Source organism: Bombina bombina, chromosome 5, assembly GCF_027579735.1.
Source record: "Bombina bombina isolate aBomBom1 chromosome 5, aBomBom1.pri, whole genome shotgun sequence".
Classification (NCBI taxonomy): Eukaryota; Metazoa; Chordata; class Amphibia; order Anura; family Bombinatoridae; genus Bombina; species Bombina bombina.
The window spans coordinates 958,859,239-958,884,238 of record NC_069503.1 but is presented as its reverse complement, the minus strand read 5'-3'; the positions used below and the strand labels follow the sequence as shown (position 1 = coordinate 958,884,238).

The 25,000-nt window shown below is 37.8% G+C and overlaps 1 protein-coding gene across 1 annotated transcript in view; it reads right to left on the bottom strand.

Annotated features, from left to right (window-relative positions):
• CHMP4C (charged multivesicular body protein 4C) overlaps positions 1–25,000 on the bottom strand; it is a 95,917-nt gene that overhangs the window by 7,826 nt on the left and 63,091 nt on the right. The window contains exon 4 of the mRNA XM_053715163.1: positions 3,394–3,502. Within this exon, the coding sequence (XP_053571138.1) occupies positions 3,394–3,502 (109 nt within the window). The remainder of the gene's footprint in view (positions 1–3,393; positions 3,503–25,000) is intronic.

Here is a 25,000-nt window from a genome sequence, read left to right as displayed (position 1 = left end):
CGCCACATCCCAAATGTGCTCTATTGTATTGAGATCTGGTGACTGTGGAGGCCATTGGAGTACAGTGAACTCATTGTCATGTTGAAGAAACCAGTTTGAGATGATTTGAGCTTTGTGACATGTTGCATTATCCTGCTGGAAGTAGCCATCAGAAGATGGGTACACTGTAGTCATAAAGGGATGGACATGGTCAGCAACAATACTCAGGCTATGATGTTTAAACAATGCTCAATTAGTACTAAGGGGCCCAAAGTGTGCCAAGAAAATATCCCCACACCATTACACCACCACCCCCAGCTTGAACCGTTGATACAAGGCAGGATGGATCCATGCTTTCATGCTGTTTATGCCAAATTCTGACCCTACCATCTGAATGTCACAGGTGAAATTGAGACTCATCAGACCAGGCAACATTTTTCCAATCTTCTATTGTCCAATTTTGGTGAGCCTGTGCGAATTGTAGCCTCAGTTTCCTCTTCTTAGCTGACAGGAGTGGCACCTGGTGTGGTCTTCTGCTGCTGTTGCCCATCTGCTTCAAGGTTCAACATGTTGTGCATTTATCTTCATAACAGTGCGACTCTCGGCAGGGCCTTCAACCCATTTGATCCCTATAAATGTTACCTTGTATACCGCCTATGTTTATAGCGCTGCAGAATCTGTTGCGGTGCTCTACAAATAACCGATAATAATAATAAAATAATAATTTAGAGATGGTATTCTGCATACCTTGGTTGTAACGAGTGGTTATTTGAGTTACTGTTGCATTTCTATCATCTCAAACCTGCCCATTCTCCTCTGACCTCAACAAGGTATTCTCGTCCACACAACTGCCGCTCACTGGATATTTTCTCTTTTTCGGACCATTCTCTGTAAACCCTAGAAATGTTTGTGCATGAAAATCCCAGTAGATCAGCAGTTTTTGAAATACTCAGACCAGTCCGTCTGGCACCAACAACTACGTTCAAAGTCACTTCAATCCCGTTTCTTCCCCATTCTGATGCTCGGTTTGAACTTCAGCAAGTCATCTTCGCCACTTCTAGATGCCTAAATGCATTGAGTTGCTGCCATGCGATTGGCTGATTAGCAATTTGTGTTACCAAGCAATCAAATACCTAATAAAGTGGCCAGTGAGTGTATATACACACACACACCTGTATATATATATATATATATATATATATATATATATATATATATATATATATATATACACACACACACACATATATATATATATGTATATATATATATATATATATATATATATATATATATATATATATATATATATGTATGTATATATATATATATATATATATATATATATATACACATATATATATATATATATATATGTGTGTGTGTGTATATATATATATATATATATATATATACACATACACACACACACACACATATATATATATTATTTTTTTTTACATGAACAGTATCAGTTATTATTAAATATATATTTCTATATATAAGTACATTATTTCTTTGTAAAGAGCATAGGAATGTAAAATATGCGTTTTGCGCATCAGGTTTCGCGATTTAGATTTAAATGCAGTCGGGTTAGTGCATGTGAAAACTTAGTAATCTTAAGGTGAAAATTTAGTAATCTTATTGAAATATTACATATAAAATATTTTTTAAAAAAATAATAAAAATGAAAAATTATTAAACATGCGGTAAAATATTCTAAACAATTCATAGAATATATTTATATATTCTACTGTATGTTTAATGATTTTAATATTGAAATTTTACATATGAAATATTTTAAAATATTAATAAAGGCCCCTTTTAGATTAGATTACTTAAATTTTAATGCGGTCGTGTTAGTGCACATGAAAATTAAAATCATGAATCCCAAAGCACTTTATTACATTCTTATTTTCTTCAAATAGAAAATAATGTACTTTTTATTATTAAGTATATATTTATCTGATACTATTCATGTACAATACATATCTATACCTATATATTAGTGCATTTCGTTTTCGAATTTGTTAAATTTGGAGCTTCGGATCTATTCGAATTTCCAAATTACCCTAGCAACGAAACTAAACTAATCTGAATGCATTTGTAACAAATTAATCCGAATTAGTTCGGATTTATTCGTTACATTCGGATGGCCATGGACTAATCACAGTTACACTAGTATTGTACAGTATATTAGGTTATATCACTCTGCTAACTCTGTGCAGGGCACATTATGTAGCTGGTATCTGTGGGGTTGGTACTTAGGTTGGATGTGCTGTGTATTACACTAGTATTATGTACTGTATATTAGGTTATATACCTCTGCTAGCTCTGTGCATATTGTGTAGCTGGCACCTGTGAGGTTGGTACTTATGTTGATTCAGATGGGTTACACCTAATATACAGTACATAATACTAGTCTAATACACAGCACATTCCAACTAACACATACCGATCTTCCGAATCGAATCCGAACGAAATACATCCAAATACGTCCAAATTTATTCGAATCCAAATGAATCTGAAATGAATACATTCGAATGTATCCGAATTCGAATCAATCCGAAAATGAAATTTGAAAAAGTCTACTATATATCTATAGGAATAGATAAACAGGTATAAGTGTATATAAATATATGTATTTACAATTAAAAGGACATTATCCTATAAGTGAAGACCATTGGAATGTTAAATATGTACAGTAAATATACAGTTACACACAGATACATATGTACACACATATAAACATATATACACAAACATACATATTTAGACATGTATATGTATGCATCTCTATCTTAAAGCCCTTTGCAGCTTTTATTTCTAACACCCGAGACCCCATATCTTTGAGCCCTTATAACTTTTTGATGCAATGTTTTTTTAATAATTTTTATATCAGGCAGTGTTGTTATGAGTGCAACTGTACTGTTAAATTTATTTTAGATTTTTTTTTTGTGCCACTTTTTGTCTTGCATTACAGTTAACCAGAGCTCTGAAATCGCACTAACCCAATAGGAGGTAAATTTGATTACGCTGAAGCTACACTATATGCACGTGCTTAATGTGCTTGTACTATAACCAATATGGCTTATACATTTGTATTGCAACACACATATCAATTTTGAGTTTTATGTCCAATAAATTAAAACTAGTTGTATTATACATATATTGCAAAAACTATATACAGTATAAATTATCCAAATACACATGTAAAATGCAACTTTACTGGGCACGTGTTGTTTTCCATTTGTAACTACTGATGGAGTTTCCTGGGTGAGATGGTTTCAGTAGAATATAAAACAAGTATCTCAACCATTCCCATTTGATTCTGCAGTTTAGTTTGGCCCCGCTTCTGAATTATTAATGAACAATATAAATGTAATTTGTTAAGTTGTAACATTTTCATTTTACCTGGTCGGGATGGCAGTTTTGAGGAAGGCACACTTGGCAGTGTAACATTGGACATTTGTTGGTTGAGATCTTCTTGCTCAAGTTCTTCTAATTCTGCTAACAGCTCATCCTGAAAGAACGAGAGATGCTCACAAAATGAACACGTTTGAATGCCAAATACCAGAACATTTCTGTCTAGTCAAAATGGAACAACTCTAAAAATCCTTTTTATTTTTTTTACAGTAATATATATATACAGTACACTATACATACTTAAATTCTGATTACCGCTGTGCATAGTAAATACGATTTATTCCTGTTTAATTTATCTTCAAATGTTTTTTTTTTTTTGGTGAACAGTTTTGTTATGATTTTTGATGCACCTTAACAATACAATTTTTTCCCTGAGTATTTTTGTGTTAATGGTTAAAATATTCGTTTTGTATGATTTTTAGATTACGATTTTCATTGTGCACTTTCGTGATGTATGTATCTCCTTACTATACAAAAATGCAATATACTTCACTTAGCGAGACACCCTGTTTTCAGGGTACCAAATGGCTTTATATAATTCCACCAGGGAAATGGGACTGGCGAGCATTCTTACAGAATCATAACAGCCCAGAGACATTTTTAGAATCGGGTCCCATATGAGAGTATTTCTTTCAGGGATCTGTGGTCTGTGGCTATACACTTAAGGAGATGCCACTTGAATCTGGCTGCCCTGTTAGAATGGCACATATCTTGCAGGAGCATGCAAAGAATATGTAAGGGTGTTGACTTATAGCTGGAGTTAAATAATGCACAAATATGTAATACTATCCTGTGGTCATCAGTCCAGTTCTGATATAGATATAATCAGAACATTAAGCAGGTGTATATCCTTTATATCATATTATTATTTTATATATTATATTATGTAAAGTGCTTATGGGTATCACTGGCATGGCTGCTAAGTCTATTGCTTTCGTAACGAAAGCCCATACACCCCTTTAACTAAAAGCCTAGATGGTATAGCATACATCTAAACTTTTTTTTTATTTAAATATACTATTGGCAGAGTTGTGGTGTTCTAACCCTGAATCTAGTATTACATATATTAGTAGGTAGTAACAGCATCTTTCTTCATCAGGATTATTTTTATGTATGAAGAGAGGTCCTGAAGAGGCATCTGCTTAGGGTAGGTAGTGGGCTAAATCACAGCCATATTCAGCGTATTGTTTAGATAACGAATAACATATGCCGAATATATGCATATGCCTAGTAGGCAGTTTAACTTTTGCGTCAACTCTTTAAATATTGTTAAATCCTCTAGGAGTTCTTTTACTAAAAAAAATGACTAGGACTAGCCCCACAACCAAGCCCAAATATGCCTGATGCTGCAACTGTTCTTGTGTGATATGTACTTCTAGAAGTCAGGTTGAGGTTTTTGTTTTTACAGGAATTGGCTTTTAAATCTTTCAGAACCCTGGAAAAATAACATTGTTTCTTAGTATTTTGCGTTAGTATTTTATCAGTGATCACATATTCTTTACCAGGATAAAAAAAGAACATTTATGGGCAGTACTTGAAGATCCAGTTCAGTATTTGAAACAGCTAATCAAGCTTTTAACCTGCAGTCGTAGGCAAGCGAAAGCCTGCTGAAGAGCTTGATAAATCACCCCCTAAGGCTTCCTCTTGTGAGCAAATAATTAAATGTCCTGGAGCCTGGTGTATTGATAAGTACAGAACAGAAGGATACGTACCTTCACATTCCTATTCAACTAAATCATTTAAAGCCTCTTCAGTTTGCTTTAGATACATTTTCATGACTCCAAAAGGTCCTGGATACTCTCTTAGTGAAATTCAGATCTCCCGTACAAGATTCCTATACATGTGTATCAGCAGAGCAAGCAGCATGTCACATGACCTAAATTGCCTAAAAGCTCCCTGGTTCTGCCAGAGATCAATATAATGGTAATAGAGTAGATGGGGAAACAAGATATTCTAGCTGCTAACACATTTCCTCAAACTCAGAGTAGTGGCATAAGAAGGCCTATCTAGGTTTACCTAGAAAAAAACAACAACAGGTGCCCATGGAAATAAAGATTTGTGTCTTCAGAGGAACAATCATCTTTGTAAATCCACTTCTAAACTGCAATGAAGGGGCCTGTGTTTAATGCATATTGTACAAGCAAAAAATTGAGGCACTGTGGACCTAATTTGCATATGTTTAAACAATTCTTGTGAAACAATGTTTACTGTTAATTTCTATTGAAAAAAGTCACTTAATAATGAAACTGGTTAGGGCACCCTTTACCCTCACCGGATTGGCTATATATGGCATGGATGAAGACAAGGGTCCCCTTGCAGAGTAAAGGGGTTGTTTATAAAACTGCTACTATTGGAAAAAGAGACAATTATGTTATGATATGGACCTGAGAGCACTGTATAATTAAATATTTATTATGATAGAGTGATACTGATGATATATATTTGGTCCTTAAATGTAAATGTTATCCAAATAATGTCTGATAATAACAAGGGCCTTTTTAGTACTGTGCAAGACATTGCATGATATTAACTGCTGCTGTTGTTGTGCTGATGACTGCTAGTATGTTTCTCTAGTTAAAATGCAACCTTGCAAATAAAGTTAGATAAGCAGTGTATGTTGCAAACAGCTCTTATCAACAATGTACCAAAGTACAATACTGGGAATAGAGCACAAAGCGCATATTAAAGGAACGGTAGTAATTAAATTACATATATAATCGACTCTTAAATATAACAAACAAGTGATATACCTCTCCCTCTAAATTACTTTAAGCTTTTGTACTATGGAAATATACTTTGGGGCCGATTTAGCAAAGCGTCAATTTTGTTGCATTCACTGGCATCAATAAGCTCGCCAGACATCGCTGCCACGAGTCTACTTAGACGACCTTATTTATCAAAAAGTCTGTCAAAAACACGCGCGTCAAGTCCGACTGAGCATCGGACTGTTGATAAATAAGAGTCATCAAGGTGGCGAATATCCTTATGTATCAAATTATTTTCCCTGAATGTCTATCAAATGAAGACATTTTAGTCTTCTTATTGCAACTTTACTCATACCCTTGTATATCTTCTAATATACTTATTGATATTTTTCAATATATATATATATATACACACACATACATATATATATATATATATATATATATATATACTGTATATACACACATACATTATATATATATATATATATATATATATAATGATCAACTGTAAGACTTAGAGATGTTTGCGGCTTGGCCCACACTGCCCGAGATGACGTCAACTTAGGGGGCGGATCTACCCGGGAGAGCGTTGTTGCCCGGTCGAGTACACGGTGATGGGATACATATCTGGTGGAGGGTAAGTTATCTGGTTGTACACTTTTTAGTCTGAGGACAGACATTATAAGGTCCGAAAACGTTCACACATACATAATATATATATATATATATATATATATATATATATATATATATATATATATATATAAATATATATAAAACACTCAGAGAAAACCCAGCACTCACTTACAAGCTCTCAGCTAAGATTTAAAAAGCAAAAATGGAAAGGTTAGTCACCGCATCTGGCCAAATGGGACAAGCTCAGGTACCACGTCAAGGTCCTCTCCAATACCTGAGACCCTAAAACAGCCACACAATGCAAGCTTTCAAATCCAAACAAACTGAAAACAAAAAAAGGGTGCACAGGAATATGTAATCACCCTAGACATATACAAAACACGGAAGGGAACTGCACTCTCATACCGGACCGGGTACACATCCTATGACCCTGCAACATGCTCAGCCCTGGGTGCCACTGGCACTCACAGGAAGCTGTGCTGTCCCCAGAGCCACAAGCAGTTAACCCCAGACAGGTCTGGGTGCAAGAACCATAGGGAAAATTACAAAACAAATTAATACAACACACAGAGAAAACCCAGCACTCACTTACAAGCTCTCAGCTAAGATTTAAAAGCAAAAACAATGCAAGCTTTCAAATCCAGTGGCACCCAGGGCTGAGCATGTTGCAGGGTCATAGGATGTGTACCCGGTCCGGTATGAGAGTGCAGTTCCCTTCCGTGTTTTGTATATGTCTAGGGTGATTACATATTCCTGTGCACCCTTTTTTTGTTTTCAGTTTGTTTGGATTTGAAAGCTTGCATTGTGTGGCTGTTTTAGGGTCTCAGGTATTGGAGAGGACCTTGACGTGGTACCTGAGCTTGTCCCATTTGGCCAGATGCGGTGACTAACCTTTCCATTTTTGCTTTTAAATCTTAGCTGAGAGCTTGTAAGTGAGTGCTGGGTTTTCTCTGTGTGTTGTATTAATTTGTTTTGTAATTTTCCCTATGGTTCTTGCACCCAGACCTGTCTGGGGTTAACTGCTTGTGGCTCTGGGGACAGCACAGCTTCCTGTGAGTGCCAGTGGCACCCAGGGCTGAGCATGTTGCAGGGTCATAGGATGTGTACCCGGTCCGGTATGAGAGTGCAGTTCCCTTCCGTGTTTTGTATATGTCTAGGGTGATTACATATTCCTGTGCACCCTTTTTTTGTTTTCAGTTTGTTTGGATTTGAAAGCTTGCATTGTGTGGCTGTTTTAGGGTCTCAGGTATTGGAGAGGACCTTGACGTGGTACCTGAGCTTGTCCCATTTGGCCAGATGCGGTGACTAACCTTTCCATTTTTGCTTTTAAATCTTAGCTGAGAGCTTGTAAGTGAGTGCTGGGTTTTCTCTGTGTGTTGTATTAATTTGTTTTGTAATTTTCCCTATGGTTCTTGCACCCAGACCTGTCTGGGGTTAACTGCTTGTGGCTCTGGGGACAGCACAGCTTCCTGTGAGTGCCAGTGGCACCCAGGGCTGAGCATGTTGCAGGGTCATAGGATGTGTACCCGGTCCGGTATGAGAGTGCAGTTCCCTTCCGTGTTTTGTATATGTCTAGGGTGATTACATATTCCTGTGCACCCTTTTTTTGTTTTCAGTTTGTTTGGATTTGAAAGCTTGCATTGTGTGGCTGTTTTAGGGTCTCAGGTATTGGAGAGGACCTTGACGTGGTACCTGAGCTTGTCCCATTTGGCCAGATGCGGTGACTAACCTTTCCATTTTTGCTTTTAAATCTTAGCTGACAGCTTGTAAGTGAGTGCTGGGTTTTCTCTGTCTGTTGTATTAATTTGTTTTGTAATTTTCCCTATGGTTCTTGCACCCAGGCCTGTCTGGGGTTAACTGCTTGTGGCTCTGGGGACAGCACAGCTTCCTGTGAGTGCCAGTGGCACCCAGGGCTGAGCATGTTGCAGGGTCATAGGATGTGTACCCGGTCCGGTATGAGAGTGCAGTTCCCTTCCGTGTTTTGTATATATATATATATATACATACACACACACATATATATATATATATATATATACACACACACACACACGTATATATATATATACATATACATACACACACACACACATATATATATATATATATATATATATATATATATATATATATATATATACACACACACACACACACATATATATATATATATATATATATATATAGTATTAGAAGAAAGAAAAACGAGGAACTGCAAACTCTATTCCAAAGTGGTTAATTTAATGAACAGGCAAGTAAAAGACACAGTCACAGTGTGCAGGGCTGGATCTGACGCGTTTCCCGCATGCTCACATGCGCTTCATCAGAGATCTAAAGATGTTCACCTGCTGTCAGGTTAAATACTTGTGTTAGCCAATAGTGTGTAAGCAAAGCCTAATTGGTATTATGTGGACAACATTGTGTACAAATATTGGGTGCTAAAAAAAGGAATCATAAATGTGAAACTCTCAAAAGGAAATAGTGTTGTTAAACAGTGATTTAGTAGGCTATGCATGTAAATCAAAAAATTGACGTGGTTATTTGTTACTTGTGATTAGGTTAAAAAATGGTGGGATGTTACTAGAAACTAAATACTAAAGTTTAAATTTTAATGGTTATGTTGCGCATACTGGTGTAAGCACAACTAGATTCGAAAATCACCCCAGTGATAAACTAAGTTATACTATAGGAGTGTAGGAAAGACAAATATTATCAAAGCTCACATTGTACATGAAAAACATGTAGCTGGGCATAAAAAATAAGCATAGGAATAAAAATGCAAATTAAAAGGGATAAAAATAGCAACATTGTTATTTGGGAACGAAATGGACTTTTTTTTTTTTTTTTTTTGCTAATGACTGATATTTCACATTATCCAAGACCAAGCAGTTGTTATTGTATGTTTTAAATTTGTGGTAAGAATTTATTTGTTTATTTATTAGTTTATTTATTTGGTTGCCACCTAGGTGTGTTGTTGTTAATTACAGTTTAATTGTGAATTTAACATGGTGGCAGCATTGATGAACATGGTAGGTATGGTACTTGGGAGAATGTGAGGTGTGGTGTTCCTGCTGACCTAGGTAGCAAGGTAATTGCTACAGGCTCCAACTGTCCTATACAAAAGGATCTGGTTAATTGTTGGGTTCCTAGGTGATAGCGCGATGGCTTGAATAAACGTAGGAAGGTGTGTGGTTAGGGTAAATGTTATTTGAGGACAACATTCATTTGGCATATATATAGTGAATACTTGTAAACTGCCTGTTGAACTCAATCCTAGGTGATCCTATATGTATGGCGCCCAGGTGATTACCCAAATTTATGCATCACACACTGTCAGGATTGTGTGCAGGACTCTCTTTTCCTTAGTGTTATCTAACCACTGTACCTTTAAGACAACTTTACATTCACTTCCTGTTCCCTATAAAAGACCATCAGCCCTTTAGTTCATTGCTTGGTATTGAAGCTGTTACACATTTCTAAGCTTACTCTGCAATCCATCCAAGTCTGTGTACGTATCTTGCTTACTTGCTTTGAGTTGCTACAGTTAACATCATTCCGGCCGGATCTATTGGATTCATTCGCGGTGACGTCACACGCCAACTACACGGACCGACCGGTACACATCAGCTCTCTATATCACGGAACACCGCAAACCGGACTGCAAGAACCTCTGTATTTAATATTATAGACAACCACTTCTCTACAGGTATCTTCACTCACTGTGATAATTATAACCAGACTTTAAGTGACTTTAAAACGGATACTCTCATTTAAATTATCAACCTGAATGTTTGGTTCCTAAAATTGATTCAGTTTACCTATCCAGTTATATCTATTGGATATTATCCATGTGATTCCTCATTACTCATTCAGGCATTATTATCCTCATTAGCATCTTATGAATTTTTCCTCTTTTCCATATTTGCAATTATTTTATTTTTTCTGCTACACTCCGGTTTCTGAGTTAACGACCTTGCTGCAAATTCAGTGTTTATTCACATGTGGCAGAATCAGGGTTTGTTAATTCAAACTAACCATATATCAAATTGCTTAGTAGTTATTGTGGGACACACTTCGCTTACAAGTAGCACTTGTGTTTATCAGTTAATTCTAAGCTACAAAACCCAATTTTAATCTCAGCAGCTGTGGTTTTACTAAAATACTCTCTTTGCTCTTTAGAAAATTTGTCTGCCTGACAGAATACCAAGCCCTACAAAATATGGACCCAGCTGAGATGACTACACAAATTCAAACTTTAAATCAAAAAGTAGAATTACTAGCTGATGGCCTTAATACCTTGAAGGCCGAGAATGTTGCTCTTAAAGCCTATATTAAAGATTATCTTGAAACTAAAATACATTCACCTGAGCCACAGGTTAGCCTGCCAGAAAAATTCTATGGAGACAGGGCACACTATAGAGATTTTAAGAATGCATGTCTCCTGCTCTTTACATTAAAACCTCAGTCTTATCCTAACGATAGGACTAGAGTTTTAACTATCATTTCTTTCCTTAGAGGGGAACCACGTAGTTGGGCTAATAGTTTTTTTGAGACTAATGAAGCTATACTCAACTCATTGGATCAGTTCCTCCTAGCTATGGGTCAACTCTATGAAGACCCCTTCAAACAACAAACTGCAGAGACAGCACTTAGGGCTTTGAAACAAAAGAAAAGGGTAGTCGAAGACTACATTACAGATTTCAAGAGGTGGGCGAAAGATTCCGAGTGGAACAATTTATCTTTGAGGAATCAGTTCCGTCTGGGTCTTTCAGACGCCGTTAAGGATGAGTTGTCCCGCACGGAGATTCCTCCCACTTTAGAGGAGTTAATTAAACTTAGTATTACTATTGATAGAAGGTTAAGGGAAAGACAACATGAAAGAGCATACCCTGAAACTTATACTAAGAAAAGTACTAGTTGTAATCCAACAACTTCCTCTAACAAATCAAACATTGAACCCATGGAGATTGGATTCATCAAAGGCCCTCTAAGCCCCCAAGAAAAAATCAGACGAAGAGAGAATAACCTGTGTCTCTATTGTGCCTCAAATGAACATTCTGTTAAAGATTGTCCAGTCCTGCTGAAAATTAAGGGTGAGTCAAATAACTCTACTGTGTGTTGCAGTATTTATGATAAAAAAACATTCTACTGTAAACTCTCAATTTCTTTTCAGTGGGATCATCATCGCCTCAACGTACCCGCAATAATTGATTCGGGAGCTACAGCTTCCTACATAGATAAGGACTTTACACTTGTCAATAAAATTCCACTTGTGCACAAAAAATGTCCTGTATTATTAAGGGGTATAGATGGGAGGCCCATATCTTCAGGTTTAGTAGAATATCAAACAATCCCACTGTTAATGGTAACCCCTGAACATCATAGGGAGTACTTATCATTCGATGTCATAGCCTCACCTGTATCTCCAGTCATTTTAGGCTTAAATTGGTTATCTCTACATAATCCACAGATTAATTGGTCAAACAAGGCTCTCACTTTTGAGTCCAACTATTGCAATACTACATGTTTTCCAATGAACATCATGCTCGCTTCTGCTATACAGTCTGATATACAACTACCTGAACAGTATAGAGATTTTGCTGATGTATTCAGCAAAAGTGAATCAGAGAATCTACCTCCCCACAGGAAATACGACTGCCCTATTGAGTTAGTACCAGGAGCTGAAATACCTTATGGGCATATATTCCCATTATCCAATCCCGAACTTACTCATTTAAAAGTTTATCTTGAGGAAAACTTAAGAAAAGGATTTATTCGGCCCTCCACCTCACCAGCAGGAGCTGGCATATTTTTTGTTAAAAACAAAGACGGTTCTCTACGTCCTATAGTAGACTACAGACAGCTAAATAAAGTAACTGTAAAAAATCGATACCCCTTACCTCTAATCCCCGAACTAATTGAAAGATTAGAAGGGGCTAAATATTTCACCAAATTAGATCTGAGGGGAGCTTATAACCTAATTCGTATAAGAAGTGGAGATGAGTGGCTCACGGCTTTTCGTACACGCTACGGCTTGTACGAATATACTGTGATGCCATTCGGGCTATGTAATGCCCCTGCCACGTTTCAGCATTTAATCAATGATCTTTTCAGAGACTTTCTAGATGTTTTCCTTGTCATTTATCTGGATGACATCTTGATCTATTCAAAAACTTTGCCTGAACACATTCTACACGTGAGACAGGTACTATCTAGATTGAGAAGTAACTCCCTTTATGCTAAACCTGAGAAATGCATCTTTAATACACAAAGCATAAACTTCTTAGGTTATGTAATAACATCCACTGGAATCCACATGGAGGAATCTAAAATTCAGGCCATTCTTGATTGGCCTCCTCCCAAAAACAAAAAAGATGTGCAAAGGTTCCTCGGGTTTGCTAATTTTTACCGTAAATTTATAAAGAACTACTCAAACATATCAAAACCTTTAACTTCATTAACAAAAAATAACACACCCTTTATATGGAATGATGACAAACAAAAGGTCTTTGATATGCTTAAGCATCGGTTTACAACTGCACCGATTTTGAGGTTTCCTAATCCTGACTTGCCTTATGTATTAGAGGTGGATGCTTCGGACGTAGCCGTAGGAGCAGTTCTCTCCCAAAGAACAGGCATCAATCAACCTCTACACCCTGTAGCTTTCTTTTCTCGCAGTCTATCCAGTTCGGAACAAAACTACCCTATTGGAGATAAGGAGCTTCTTGCCATTAAAATGTCGTTGGAACATTGGCGCCACTTACTGGAAGGCACCTCAATTCCCACCGTCATATACACGGATCATAGGAACCTACAATACCTGAAAACCACCAGAACACTCTCAGCAAGACAGGTACGCTGGAACCTTTTCTTCTCTAGGTTTAACTACCAGATCGTTTACCGACCAGCAAACAAAAACCATAAGGCTGATGCTCTATCAAGATTACCAATGCACATCCGATCTGAGACTCCCAGAAACACTGTTATTCCTCTCGAGAACTTTGTATCTTTCACTATTGATACTAATACTCATCTCTCCCGTGAACAAACAATGGATACATCAAAACCAATCTCCCAGCTACAGAAAAAACCTGACGGCTTCTTCTACTTTCAGGACAAATTGTACATTCCCCCTACTCTCAGACAGATTGTACTTCAATCCTCACATGATTCTTTATTCGCAGGACACCCAGGTGTCAAGAAGACACAGGAACTTGTCACGCGTTCTTATTGGTGGCCAAGAATCAGTCAGGATGTTAAAGACTATGTTCTCACCTGTGCAGATTGTACTATTTCCAAAAAGGATAAACATCCACCTTATGGACTTTTGACTCCGCTACCTACTCCCAGTAGACCTTGGCTTGAGATAGCTCTAGATTTTATCGTAGATCTTCCAAATTCAAAAAACAATACAACCATTCTTGTTGTAGTTGATCTTTTTAGCAAGATGTCACATTTCATTCCTTACCATAAACTCCCTTCTGCCTCTGAAACTATTCAACTACTCATTTCTCACGTCTTTAAACATCATGGTCTCCCAAACACCATGCTTACTGACAGAGGTTCCCAATTCACTAGTAAACTCTGGAGTGAATTCTGCAAGGCCTTCTCCATCGACAAACGCCTCAGCACTGCTTATCATCCTCAGACTAACGGCCAGACAGAAAGGTCAAACCAATGGCTTGAGCAATTCCTTAGAACTTATTGTTCTTCACAACCACTTCATTGGTCAGATCATCTTCCTTACGCAGAGTTCTGCTTTAATAACACTATTCACTCTAGCACCAAACAAACTCCATTCTACGTGAACTACGGTTTTCATCCCAGATTTCAGATACTTCCAGACAACCGAAGTAATTCTCCTAACATCTCTGATCTCTCAAATCTTATTGCCTCCAATTTCGCAACTGTTAAAGCAGCAATAGAAGATGCAAAAAGATCTCAGAAATATTACTATGATAAGAAAAGATTGCCTTCTCCACCTTACTCAATTGGTGACTTAGTCTGGTTGTCAACTAGAAACCTAAAATTGAACACTCCCTGTCGAAAATTTACTCCACTATTCATCGGACCTTACCCTGTGATACACATCATCAATACTAATGCTGTTCGTCTTAAATTACCCGAGTCTATGAAAGTACATCCTACCTTCCATGTCTCTCTGTTGAAACCCTATAGAGCCCTCAGGAACTCTGCCTCCGCTGATTTCATCCCAGATGTAGTAGTGGACCCTAACATGGAGTATGAAGTACATTCCATCCTTGACTCAAGACTTCATCATGGTAATCTCCAATATCTGATTCGTTGGAAGGGTTATACACCAGATGATGATTCTTGGGAGCCTGCAGGTAACATCTCCGCTCCTAGATTGATTAACCTGTTCCATCGAAGGAACCCTGACCGTCCCAGTCCTTGAGCCCCGGAGTTGCTCTTTGAAGGGGGGATTCTGTCAGGATTGTGTGCAGGACTCTCTTTTCCTTAGTGTTATCTAACCACTGTACCTTTAAGACAACTTTACATTCACTTCCTGTTCCCTATAAAAGACCATCAGCCCTTTAGTTCATTGCTTGGTATTGAAGCTGTTACACATTTCTAAGCTTACTCTGCAATCCATCCAAGTCTGTGTACGTATCTTGCTTACTTGCTTTGAGTTGCTACAGTTAACATCATTCCGGCCGGATCTATTGGATTCATTCGCGGTGACGTCACACGCCAACTACACGGACCGACCGGTACACATCAGCTCTCTATATCACGGAACACCGCAAACCGGACTGCAAGAACCTCTGTATTTAATATTATAGACAACCACTTCTCTACAGGTATCTTCACTCACTGTGATAATTATAACCAGACTTTAAGTGACTTTAAAACGGATACTCTCATTTAAATTATCAACCTGAATGTTTGGTTCCTAAAATTGATTCAGTTTACCTATCCAGTTATATCTATTGGATATTATCCATGTGATTCCTCATTACTCATTCAGGCATTATTATCCTCATTAGCATCTTATGAATTTTTCCTCTTTTCCATATTTGCAATTATTTTATTTTTTCTGCTACACTCCGGTTTCTGAGTTAACGACCTTGCTGCAAATTCAGTGTTTATTCACATGTGGCAGAATCAGGGTTTGTTAATTCAAACTAACCATATATCAAATTGCTTAGTAGTTATTGTGGGACACACTTCGCTTACAAGTAGCACTTGTGTTTATCAGTTAATTCTAAGCTACAAAACCCAATTTTAATCTCAGCAGCTGTGGTTTTACTAAAATACTCTCTTTGCTCTTTAGAAAATTTGTCTGCCTGACACACACCTATTGGGCCTATGATGGTAGTAACATCCTATGGGTCCAATATATATAATTTGAAATTGATATACTAGGATAGTTGCTATTAAGGGAGGGAGTCACAAAAAAGTGCAATGATGTTATAAAGAATTTAGTGAACTGATAATAATAAAATGATGAAATATCTTATAATGGGTGGTGTAACCTAGAATAAACCTATATACCTAAAACACATTGTTTTTTGTATATAAAACCGATGAACACTCATTGGTTGTTGTTTATTATTTTTATTATTTTTATGTGTGCCAAGGGGCAATGGGATTGCCTACAGTGCTAGGTAGGGAGAGAATGATGTGCTCTGTACAGATGATACTATTCTAGTGGCAGTTAGCAGAGGACTTGTAAATTAATCTATAAATAAATCAAGGTCTTGCCTCATATTCATGCCTTTTGGGCTTTTGGTCTGTAACGTAAAGATCCAAAAGGCTTCTTTCCTCTGCAGTTTGCTGATTCTGTCACCTCCTCTAATGTCCTTACCTATGTGATCTATACCTATAAATGAGAATAAATGTTTAATGTGTACGCCATGAGTTCGAAAATGCTTTGCTACAGGTGTTCTGGGGACTTCCTCTTCAAGTGATAATAGATGTTGTCTAATGCGGTCCTTGAGGGGACGTGTAGTAAGGCCTACATATTGCAGTAGACACTGCTGGCATGTAATTAAATAAATTACAAATTGACTAGTACAATCTATTCTTTGTTTGATTGGGAAAGTTCTACCTGTATTTGAAGATGTAAACTGGTCACTCTTCTGAGTATAATTACAGCTTTTACAAATGCGTCCACACTTGAAGAAGCCTGAATGTGGGGTTAACCAGTTTGTGTTATATTGGGGTTTTGAGGTAAAGCTTTTTCTGACTTTGTCTCCTACTGTGGGAGCTCTTTTGGCTACACATTTTATTTGCTGTCTAGTTATGTCTTTAAGTTTGTAGTCACTTTGTAAAATGGGCAAATATTTATGTATTATTTTACAAATTTCATCATACTGTCTGCTATACTGAGTGGAGAAGACAATTTCTCTAGTCGGTGTGTTCTGTCTATCACTACTGCATTTATTTTTATTTTTATTATTTGGGCTGGAAAATAGTGTACGTCTATCTAATTTTCCAACCTCTTTTGCTGTTTTTGCCAAAGTTGCCTTATTGTATCCTCTCTCCACAAGCCAGGCAGTAATTTGGTCAGCTTGTTCTTGGTACTGTTGAAAATCAGAGCAATTCCTCCGGGCTCTTATGTATTGGCCCTTCGGTATGCCTCTTATGGTATGTTTTACATGGCATGAATCTGCCCTCAGAATTGTATTACGCGCTAGTGCCTTCCTGTAGATGGAGGATACAATATTATTATTAGTATCTATAGTCAGCTGTAGATCTAAATAGGCAATAGATCTGGGGTGGGCATTATATGTAAAGCTCAAGTTGAAGGGGTTGATATTTAGTAAGTCAACTAGATGTTGGGCTTCTCTTTGGTTAATGGGGTTCCAAACAATTATCAGGTCGTCTATGAAACGGCCATACACTACTATATTGTCTCTGAGAGGGAAATCATCGGCATAAATGGTGTTAATTTCCAGCCAACCCATGTATAAGTTAGCATAGGCCGGGGCAAACTTGGCCCCCATGGCTGTGCCGCAGTTTTGTAAATAGAATTCCCCCCCAGAGACAAAGTAGTTGTGGGTCAATAAGAATTTAGCTGTAGACACTACAAATTCTATAAAGTTGTCAGAGAAGTCAGTGTACCGTCTTAGCATGTTTCCCAAGGCCTCCAGGCCTTTTTGGTTGGGTATGCTCGAGTATAAAGCTGTCACGTCGATGGTCAGCCATTGGAAAGTGGGTTGCCAATGTATCTTCTCCAGTTGAAGGAGTAGGTGGGCACTGTCTCTAATGTAGCCAGGAAGAGCCATTACAATAGGCTGGAGTACTGAATCCAGCCAGGCTCCAAGTCGCTCACACAGGGACCCTATGCTGGCTACAATGGGCCTGCCAGGGGGTTTTGTGAGGGTTTTGTGGATTTTGGGCATGACCCTGAAGGTGGGGACCAGGGGGTCTTTAGTGGACAAATATTCCTTTACCTCCTGAGAGATATGCCCCTCTTCCAGTGCCGTGTCCAAGAATGAAAGTAATTCCTGGCTGAACATTAGTGTGGGGTCATGACTGAGTTTGGTGTAGGTGTTAGAATTGTCAAGGTGTATTTTTAATTCTTCCACATAATGTGAGGTGTTTAAAATGACCACCGCCCCTCCTTTATCCGCCTGGGTCACTACTATATCAGGATTTTCTTCTAATTGTGCAAGTGCATTCTTTTCTTGTAGTGTGATGTTATGTTTCAATGTGTTTGTCCCTTTCAAGGAGTCATTTAATGCAAGAATGTCTCTCAGTACTGTTTCCTGATATAGTTCTATGCTGGTGCTTCTGGCCTGGACTGGATAAAAGTAGGACCTATCCTTATGGTTGAAATTATGTGTAGGGGTGGTGTTCCCTGGAGTAGTATGCTGTAAAGTTAACAAAGTGATAAAGTCACACTGGTCTTTAAATAAAAGGCCTGTGTGAGTGTTGTCTGTTTGTGTGGGTGAAGTGGGGAGAGTGAAAGAGGGGTCAGTATCAATTCCAGTAAAGTGCTTTCTTAAGGTAAGCTTACGAACCAACCTATTTACATCTATCACTGTAGAAAAAACATCAAAGTTAGTGGAAAGTGCAAAAGTGAGACCTTTATTCAGAATAGATACTTGTGCAGGTGATAATTGGGTGCTAGACAGATTTATAACATTGCCTATTTCTTTTTGTTTTTTGAGGCTGTCCTGCTGGGGTATCTATGTGGTTGGCTAGTGCTTTTGGGAGTGCTGGTTTGGTTGGGGGTCTTTACCATAGCTGCTAATGTGGTTCTAGGTGAAGCAGTAGTGCCTGGTGAGGCTGTAGTGCCTATATCTGTATGTGTAGGTGGTTCTGTCAGTTCAGCAGTTGAGGAACTGGCTGACTGAGGGAGAGAACTCTCAGAATCCACTGTTTCTATACTTGAAAAAGTGACTTTCTTGTTAGATTGTGTTCTGCGTTTGTTATGTTTGGTTTTAGAAGGGTTCGGGTTTCCCTTGCCCCTAGTAGGTCTATGTTGCTGCCAGGAATAAACTATATTGAGGTCATAGTCTTTAGTGTCCCGGTTATAGTTTCCTCAAAGGCTTTAATGCTGTCAGTTATGGTATTAATTTCTGTCAGAATAGATTCTCTCTCTTGTCTCTTATGCCTGAGTAGCTGATTCATCAGGGTAAGAGAACACCTAGTTAGGGTATGGTTCCATTCTTCCATAAACTCAGGTATTTGCTGGGCAAAGGAGGGGAACTTTTTCATTCTCAGGCCACGTGGCACTTTTCCCTCTTTGATGTATAGGTCCAGGAATTCTGTGTCCCACCAAAGATTAGTTTCCTTATACCTGAGTTTTTCTAGGTTTGAAAATAACATGGGCAGATTGTCTTCCTTTGGCACTATAGGAAGAGTGTTAGTCCCTTGCAGAGCTGTGGCTAGAATGAGTCTACGTTTATCCTCATTCGAACCCCCTGTGGGGGTGGTGTCTATTGATTCTAGTGGATCAGTCATTCTGCTCATATATAGTGATGGTATGTCCTATAGGGTACTGATAGTTTGAGCAAACAAGGCAGTTGGAGCAAATAAAGGAGGGGTATCAGACCCTATGGTAACTAGGTACTCCTGTTTGGGATATGTGAAATAAGCCTCCTCGTGTAGAAAATGTTTCCAGTCACAAGGATCAAGCAATCACTGAGGTTACTGAGGTCACCCGATAAGCTTAAGTGTATTGCTTGGTCAAATACCTTACATACAGTGTATCTGCCCCCTATAGCTATTTAGGCCAGCAGGCGAAAAAGTTACTGCTCGCAAATGCAATGTATGCACTATTGCAAAGTTACTTTGTTGTTGATTCTTCTTACCAGTCCTGGTTTGGGCTGTCTTTCGAACTGGAGGGGTGCCCAAGTGTGGAGGATCCCGGTCTGTGTGGGACTCTTCGTTTCCAGCGGGCTCAGGGTGGCCTTTCAGACAAGCCGTATCCGTGCAGTGTGAGTGGTGAGGCGGCGCACTCGATGACGTCACTCGTTAGCGTGCGTCGCGCCAATGTCCCACTTTGTTGATGCTGGAGCTCCGCTGGGTGAAACCGGCTGTTAAGATGTGTGTCCCCAATTCAATAGCCCTCCAGGGGGCGAGTGCGGGGGAAATCTCCTCCTGGCTGATGAAAACGTCCCCTCCAGGGGCTGCCATGAGTGAGGCAAGGGCGATCAAAGTGGCATCCCCAATTGAAGGTCCTCTCACCAGGTAAATGGGTGATTAGTTGCTCAAAGGTAGTGTAGTTGCAATAGTCTCTTGTCAGTAAAATCAGCTGGTTGCGAGTACAGTGGCAAACAGGAGGTAAAGAGTAATGGTGATTTGAGTCTCAGTCCTCAGGGCAAGCTCTGCCGTATGCAGTATTAGAAGAAAGAAAAACGAGGAACTGCAAACTCTATTCCAAAGTGGTTAATTTAATGAACAGGCAAGTAAAAGACACAGTCACAGTGTGCAGGGCTGGATCTGACGCGTTTCCCGCATGCTCACATGCGCTTCATCAGAGATCTAAAGATGTTCACCTGCTGTCAGGTTAAATACTGGTGTTAGCCAATAGTGTGTAAGCAAAGCCTAATTGGTATTATGTGGACAACATTGTGTACAAATATTGGGTGTTAAAAAAAAGGAATCATAAATGTGAAACTCTCAAAAGGAAATAGTGTTGTTAAACAGTGATTTAGTAGGCTATGCATGTAAATCAAAAAATTGACGTGGTTATTTGTTACTTGTGATTAGGTTAAAAAATGGTGGGATGTTACTAGAAACTAAATACTAAAGTTTAAATTTTAATGGTTATGTTGCGCATACTGGTGTAAGCACAACTAGATTCGAAAATCACCCCAGTGATAAACTAAGTTATACTATAGGAGTGTAGGAAAGACAAATATTATCAAAGCTCACATTGTACATGAAAAACATGTAGCTGGGCATAAAAAATAAGCATAGGAATAAAAATGCAAATTAAAAGGGATAAAAATAGCAACATTGTTATTTGGGAACGAAATGGACTTTTTTTTTTTTTTTTGCCAATGACTGATATTTCACATTATCCAAGACCAAGCAGTTGTTATTGTATGTTTTAAATTTGTGGTAAGAATTTATTTGTTTATTTATTAGTTTATTTATTTGGTTGCCACCTAGGTGTGTTGTTGTTAATTACAGTTTAATTGTGAATTTAACATGGTGGCAGCATTGATGAACATGGTAGGTATGGTACTTGGGAGAATGTGAGGTGTGGTGTTCCTGCTGACCTAGGTAGCAAGGTAATTGCTACAGGCTCCAACTGTCCTATACAAAAGGATCTGGTTAATTGTTGGGTTCCTAGGTGATAGCACGATGGCTTGAATAAACGTAGGAAGGTGTGTGGTTAGGGTAAATGTTATTTGAGGACAACATTCATTTGGCATATATATAGTGAATACTTGTAAACTGCCTGTTGAACTCAATCCTAGGTGATCCTATCTGTATGGCACCCAGGTGATTACGCAAATTTATGCATCACACACCTATTGGGCCTATGATGGTAGTAACATCCTATGGGTCCAATATATATAATTTGAAATTGATATACTAGGATAGTTGCTATTAAGGGAGGGAGTCACAAAAAAGTGCAATGATGTTATAAAGAATTTAGTGAACTGATAATAATAAAATGATGAAATATCTTATAATGGGTGGTGTAACCTAGAATAAACCTATATACCTAAAAGAATTAAGCTAAAACACATTGTTTATATATATATATATATATATATATATATATATATATATATATATATATATATATATATATATATATATATATATGTGTGTGTATATATATATATATATATATACACACATACACATACACACACACACACACACACTCCTTTGAAAAAGAAGTTGTGCAAAACATGTTAGGGGGAGTAGGGACATAACAGTCTCTCTCCTAACTTTACTTTATTTTTAACTTGCATCAGCAGTTCTCCCAATACTTCCTATATGTACTAGTTATTCAAATGTTAATTTGAAGTTGGCTGACAAATGGTGTTGCCGTAATAATTGCTTCAATTACTGATAAGGACCTCTTACTGTCAAAATCGATATATACTTCCACTTTGGTTTTAGCCACTGCGGAATACCTACTGAACAGCGCTGTTGCTGATAGAAATACTCGTCACTATCTCAGCCTGACAAAATATTTAAAGATGCCAATAGTTATTTACTAGCATGGACTTTTTGCCTGCTTGAGCTGTAATCTGCAATACTCCATTAAGCAGCTATTTTACAACCATCAGTTGGGTTTCCGGCTGTTATAATCACTCAGTATCTAAAGCATTTATAGTTAAGGGTATATCGCAACACCCGATTATCCTTTACCTAATACGAATCTGGCTAAGTTTCAAATACCTTGTTATATCCCTATACTAGGGGAAATGCTATCATTGTCAGAATAATCTTATGACATCTTCGTATTATTTAACCTATTTAGGTAATGGTGACAGTAGGGGTGTTGTGAACCTGACTGCGTTAGACACACTTACTATACGATAGGGAAATATTTACTGACATATTTATCGATAATATGACAACTCAATTAGGCTACTGCTAGATACGTTAGCCAACAATATTGCTAATATAAAATACCCGTTACTGTCGTAATCTGGCTAAATATTCAAAGATTCCAATAGGTACTTATTAGCACAGACTATCTGTATGCCTGTAGGACTCTATTGAGTAGTCACTTTACTATCTGTCAGCTAGGTTTTCGACTGTGATAACTATCCACTTAGTATTTAAGGCATTGACAGTCAATGGTGTATTACAATACCTGATATTATTATATATATTTCTTTACTTTTTGGCAAAGCCTTTAATACCCTGTTGATATCCCCACACTAAGGGAAATAATACTATCATTGTATGACAGGGAAGTACTTACCGACACATACATTTATAATATGATAGCTCATTCAGGCATCACTACCTGATACTATAGGATATTCACTCATTTCAGTGGAAGTAAATTTGGTAATGTGACACCCAGCAGTTGGTGTGGTTTGTACAGCCGTATAATTCCACTCTTGACACTTACAACCAGTCCCTTTCAACCTCACAGTAATTCAAATAGTGTACATTTCTCACTTGTGGCCCATTGGTGATCCACACCTACCCCATATGTGGCCTCCGCCAATATATTATTTTGCAGTAGTGGTGAACTTGCCCTTGTGTTTTTATTCTTTTATTTTTGTGGAATGAATAAAAGTTAAGTTTTAACCCCTCCATTCCGGACTCTCTTCTTGTTATATATCCCCACTCCCGATATTGTATTCATCCTTGTTTATTGTTGTTGAGTGCTTCATATGTACACACTTCCCAGTAGCCCACTGGTTTCTCGCACACATACACATACAGCGTGGTTGCCCGGTCGAGTACACGGTGATGGGGTACATATCTGGTGGAGGGTAAGTTATCTGGTTGTACACTTTTTAGTCTGAGGACAGACATTATAAGGTCCGAAAACGTTCACACATACATATACATATTATATATATATATATATATATATATATATATATATATATACATACATACACACACACATACAGTACACACACACACACACACACACACACAACACAAAGGGAAAGTCCAACACTCACTTACAAGCTCTCAGCTAAGATTAAAAGCAAAACTGGAAGATGTCTTGGGAGATTACATGAGTCTGTGAACCCTGACTTGTTCCCAGTTTGTTTGATTGAGAGCTTGCATTTGTATGGCTGTATTAGGGACCCAGGTTTTGGAAGAGACCTTGACGTGGTACCTGGGCTTGTCCCATTTGGCCAGATGTGGTAACTAACTCTACCAGTTTTGCTTTTAATCTTAGCTGAGAGCTTGTAAGCGAGTTATATATATATATATATATATATATATATATATATATATATATATATATATATATATATATATATATAAATAAATAAATAAATAAATAAATAAAACCACATACACACACACACACACACACACATGTATGCAAAAGTTTAGGCACCCCTGACAACTTCCATGATTTTCATTTATAAATAATTGGGTGTTTGGATCAGCAATTTCATTTTGATCTATCAAATAACTGAAGGACACAGTAATATTTCAGTAGTGAAATGAGGTTTATTGGATTAACAGAAAATGTGCAATATGCATCAAAATGAAATTAGATAAGTGCATAAATTTGGGCACCCCAACAGAAAAGTCCTTTAGCAGAAATAACAGCCTCTAGACGTTTCCTATAGCCTGTAATGAGTGTCTGGATTCAAGTATTTTGGACCATTGCTCCTTGCAAAACATCTCCAGTTCAGTTAGGTTTGATGGTTGCCGAGCATGGACAGCCCGCTTCAAATAACCCCACAGATTTTCAATGATATTCAGGTATGGGGACTGGGATGGTCATTCCAGAACATTGTACTTGTTTCTTTGCATAAATGAGTAAATTTCGAGCAGTGTTTTGGGTTGTTGTCTTGTTGAAATATCCAGCTCCGGCGTAACTTCAACTTTGTGACTGATTCCTCAACATTATTCTCAAGTATCTGCTGATATTGAGTGGAATCCATGTGACCCTTAACGTTAACAAGATTCCCAGTACTGGTACTGGCCCAACAGCATGATGGAACATCCACCAAATTTTACTGTGGCTAGCAAGTGTTTGTCTTGGAACACTGTGTTCTTTTTTTTTTGCCACCATGCATAACACAATAACTCAATCTTTGTTTCATCAGTCCACAGCACCTTCATCCAAAATTAAGCGGGCTTGTCCAAATGTG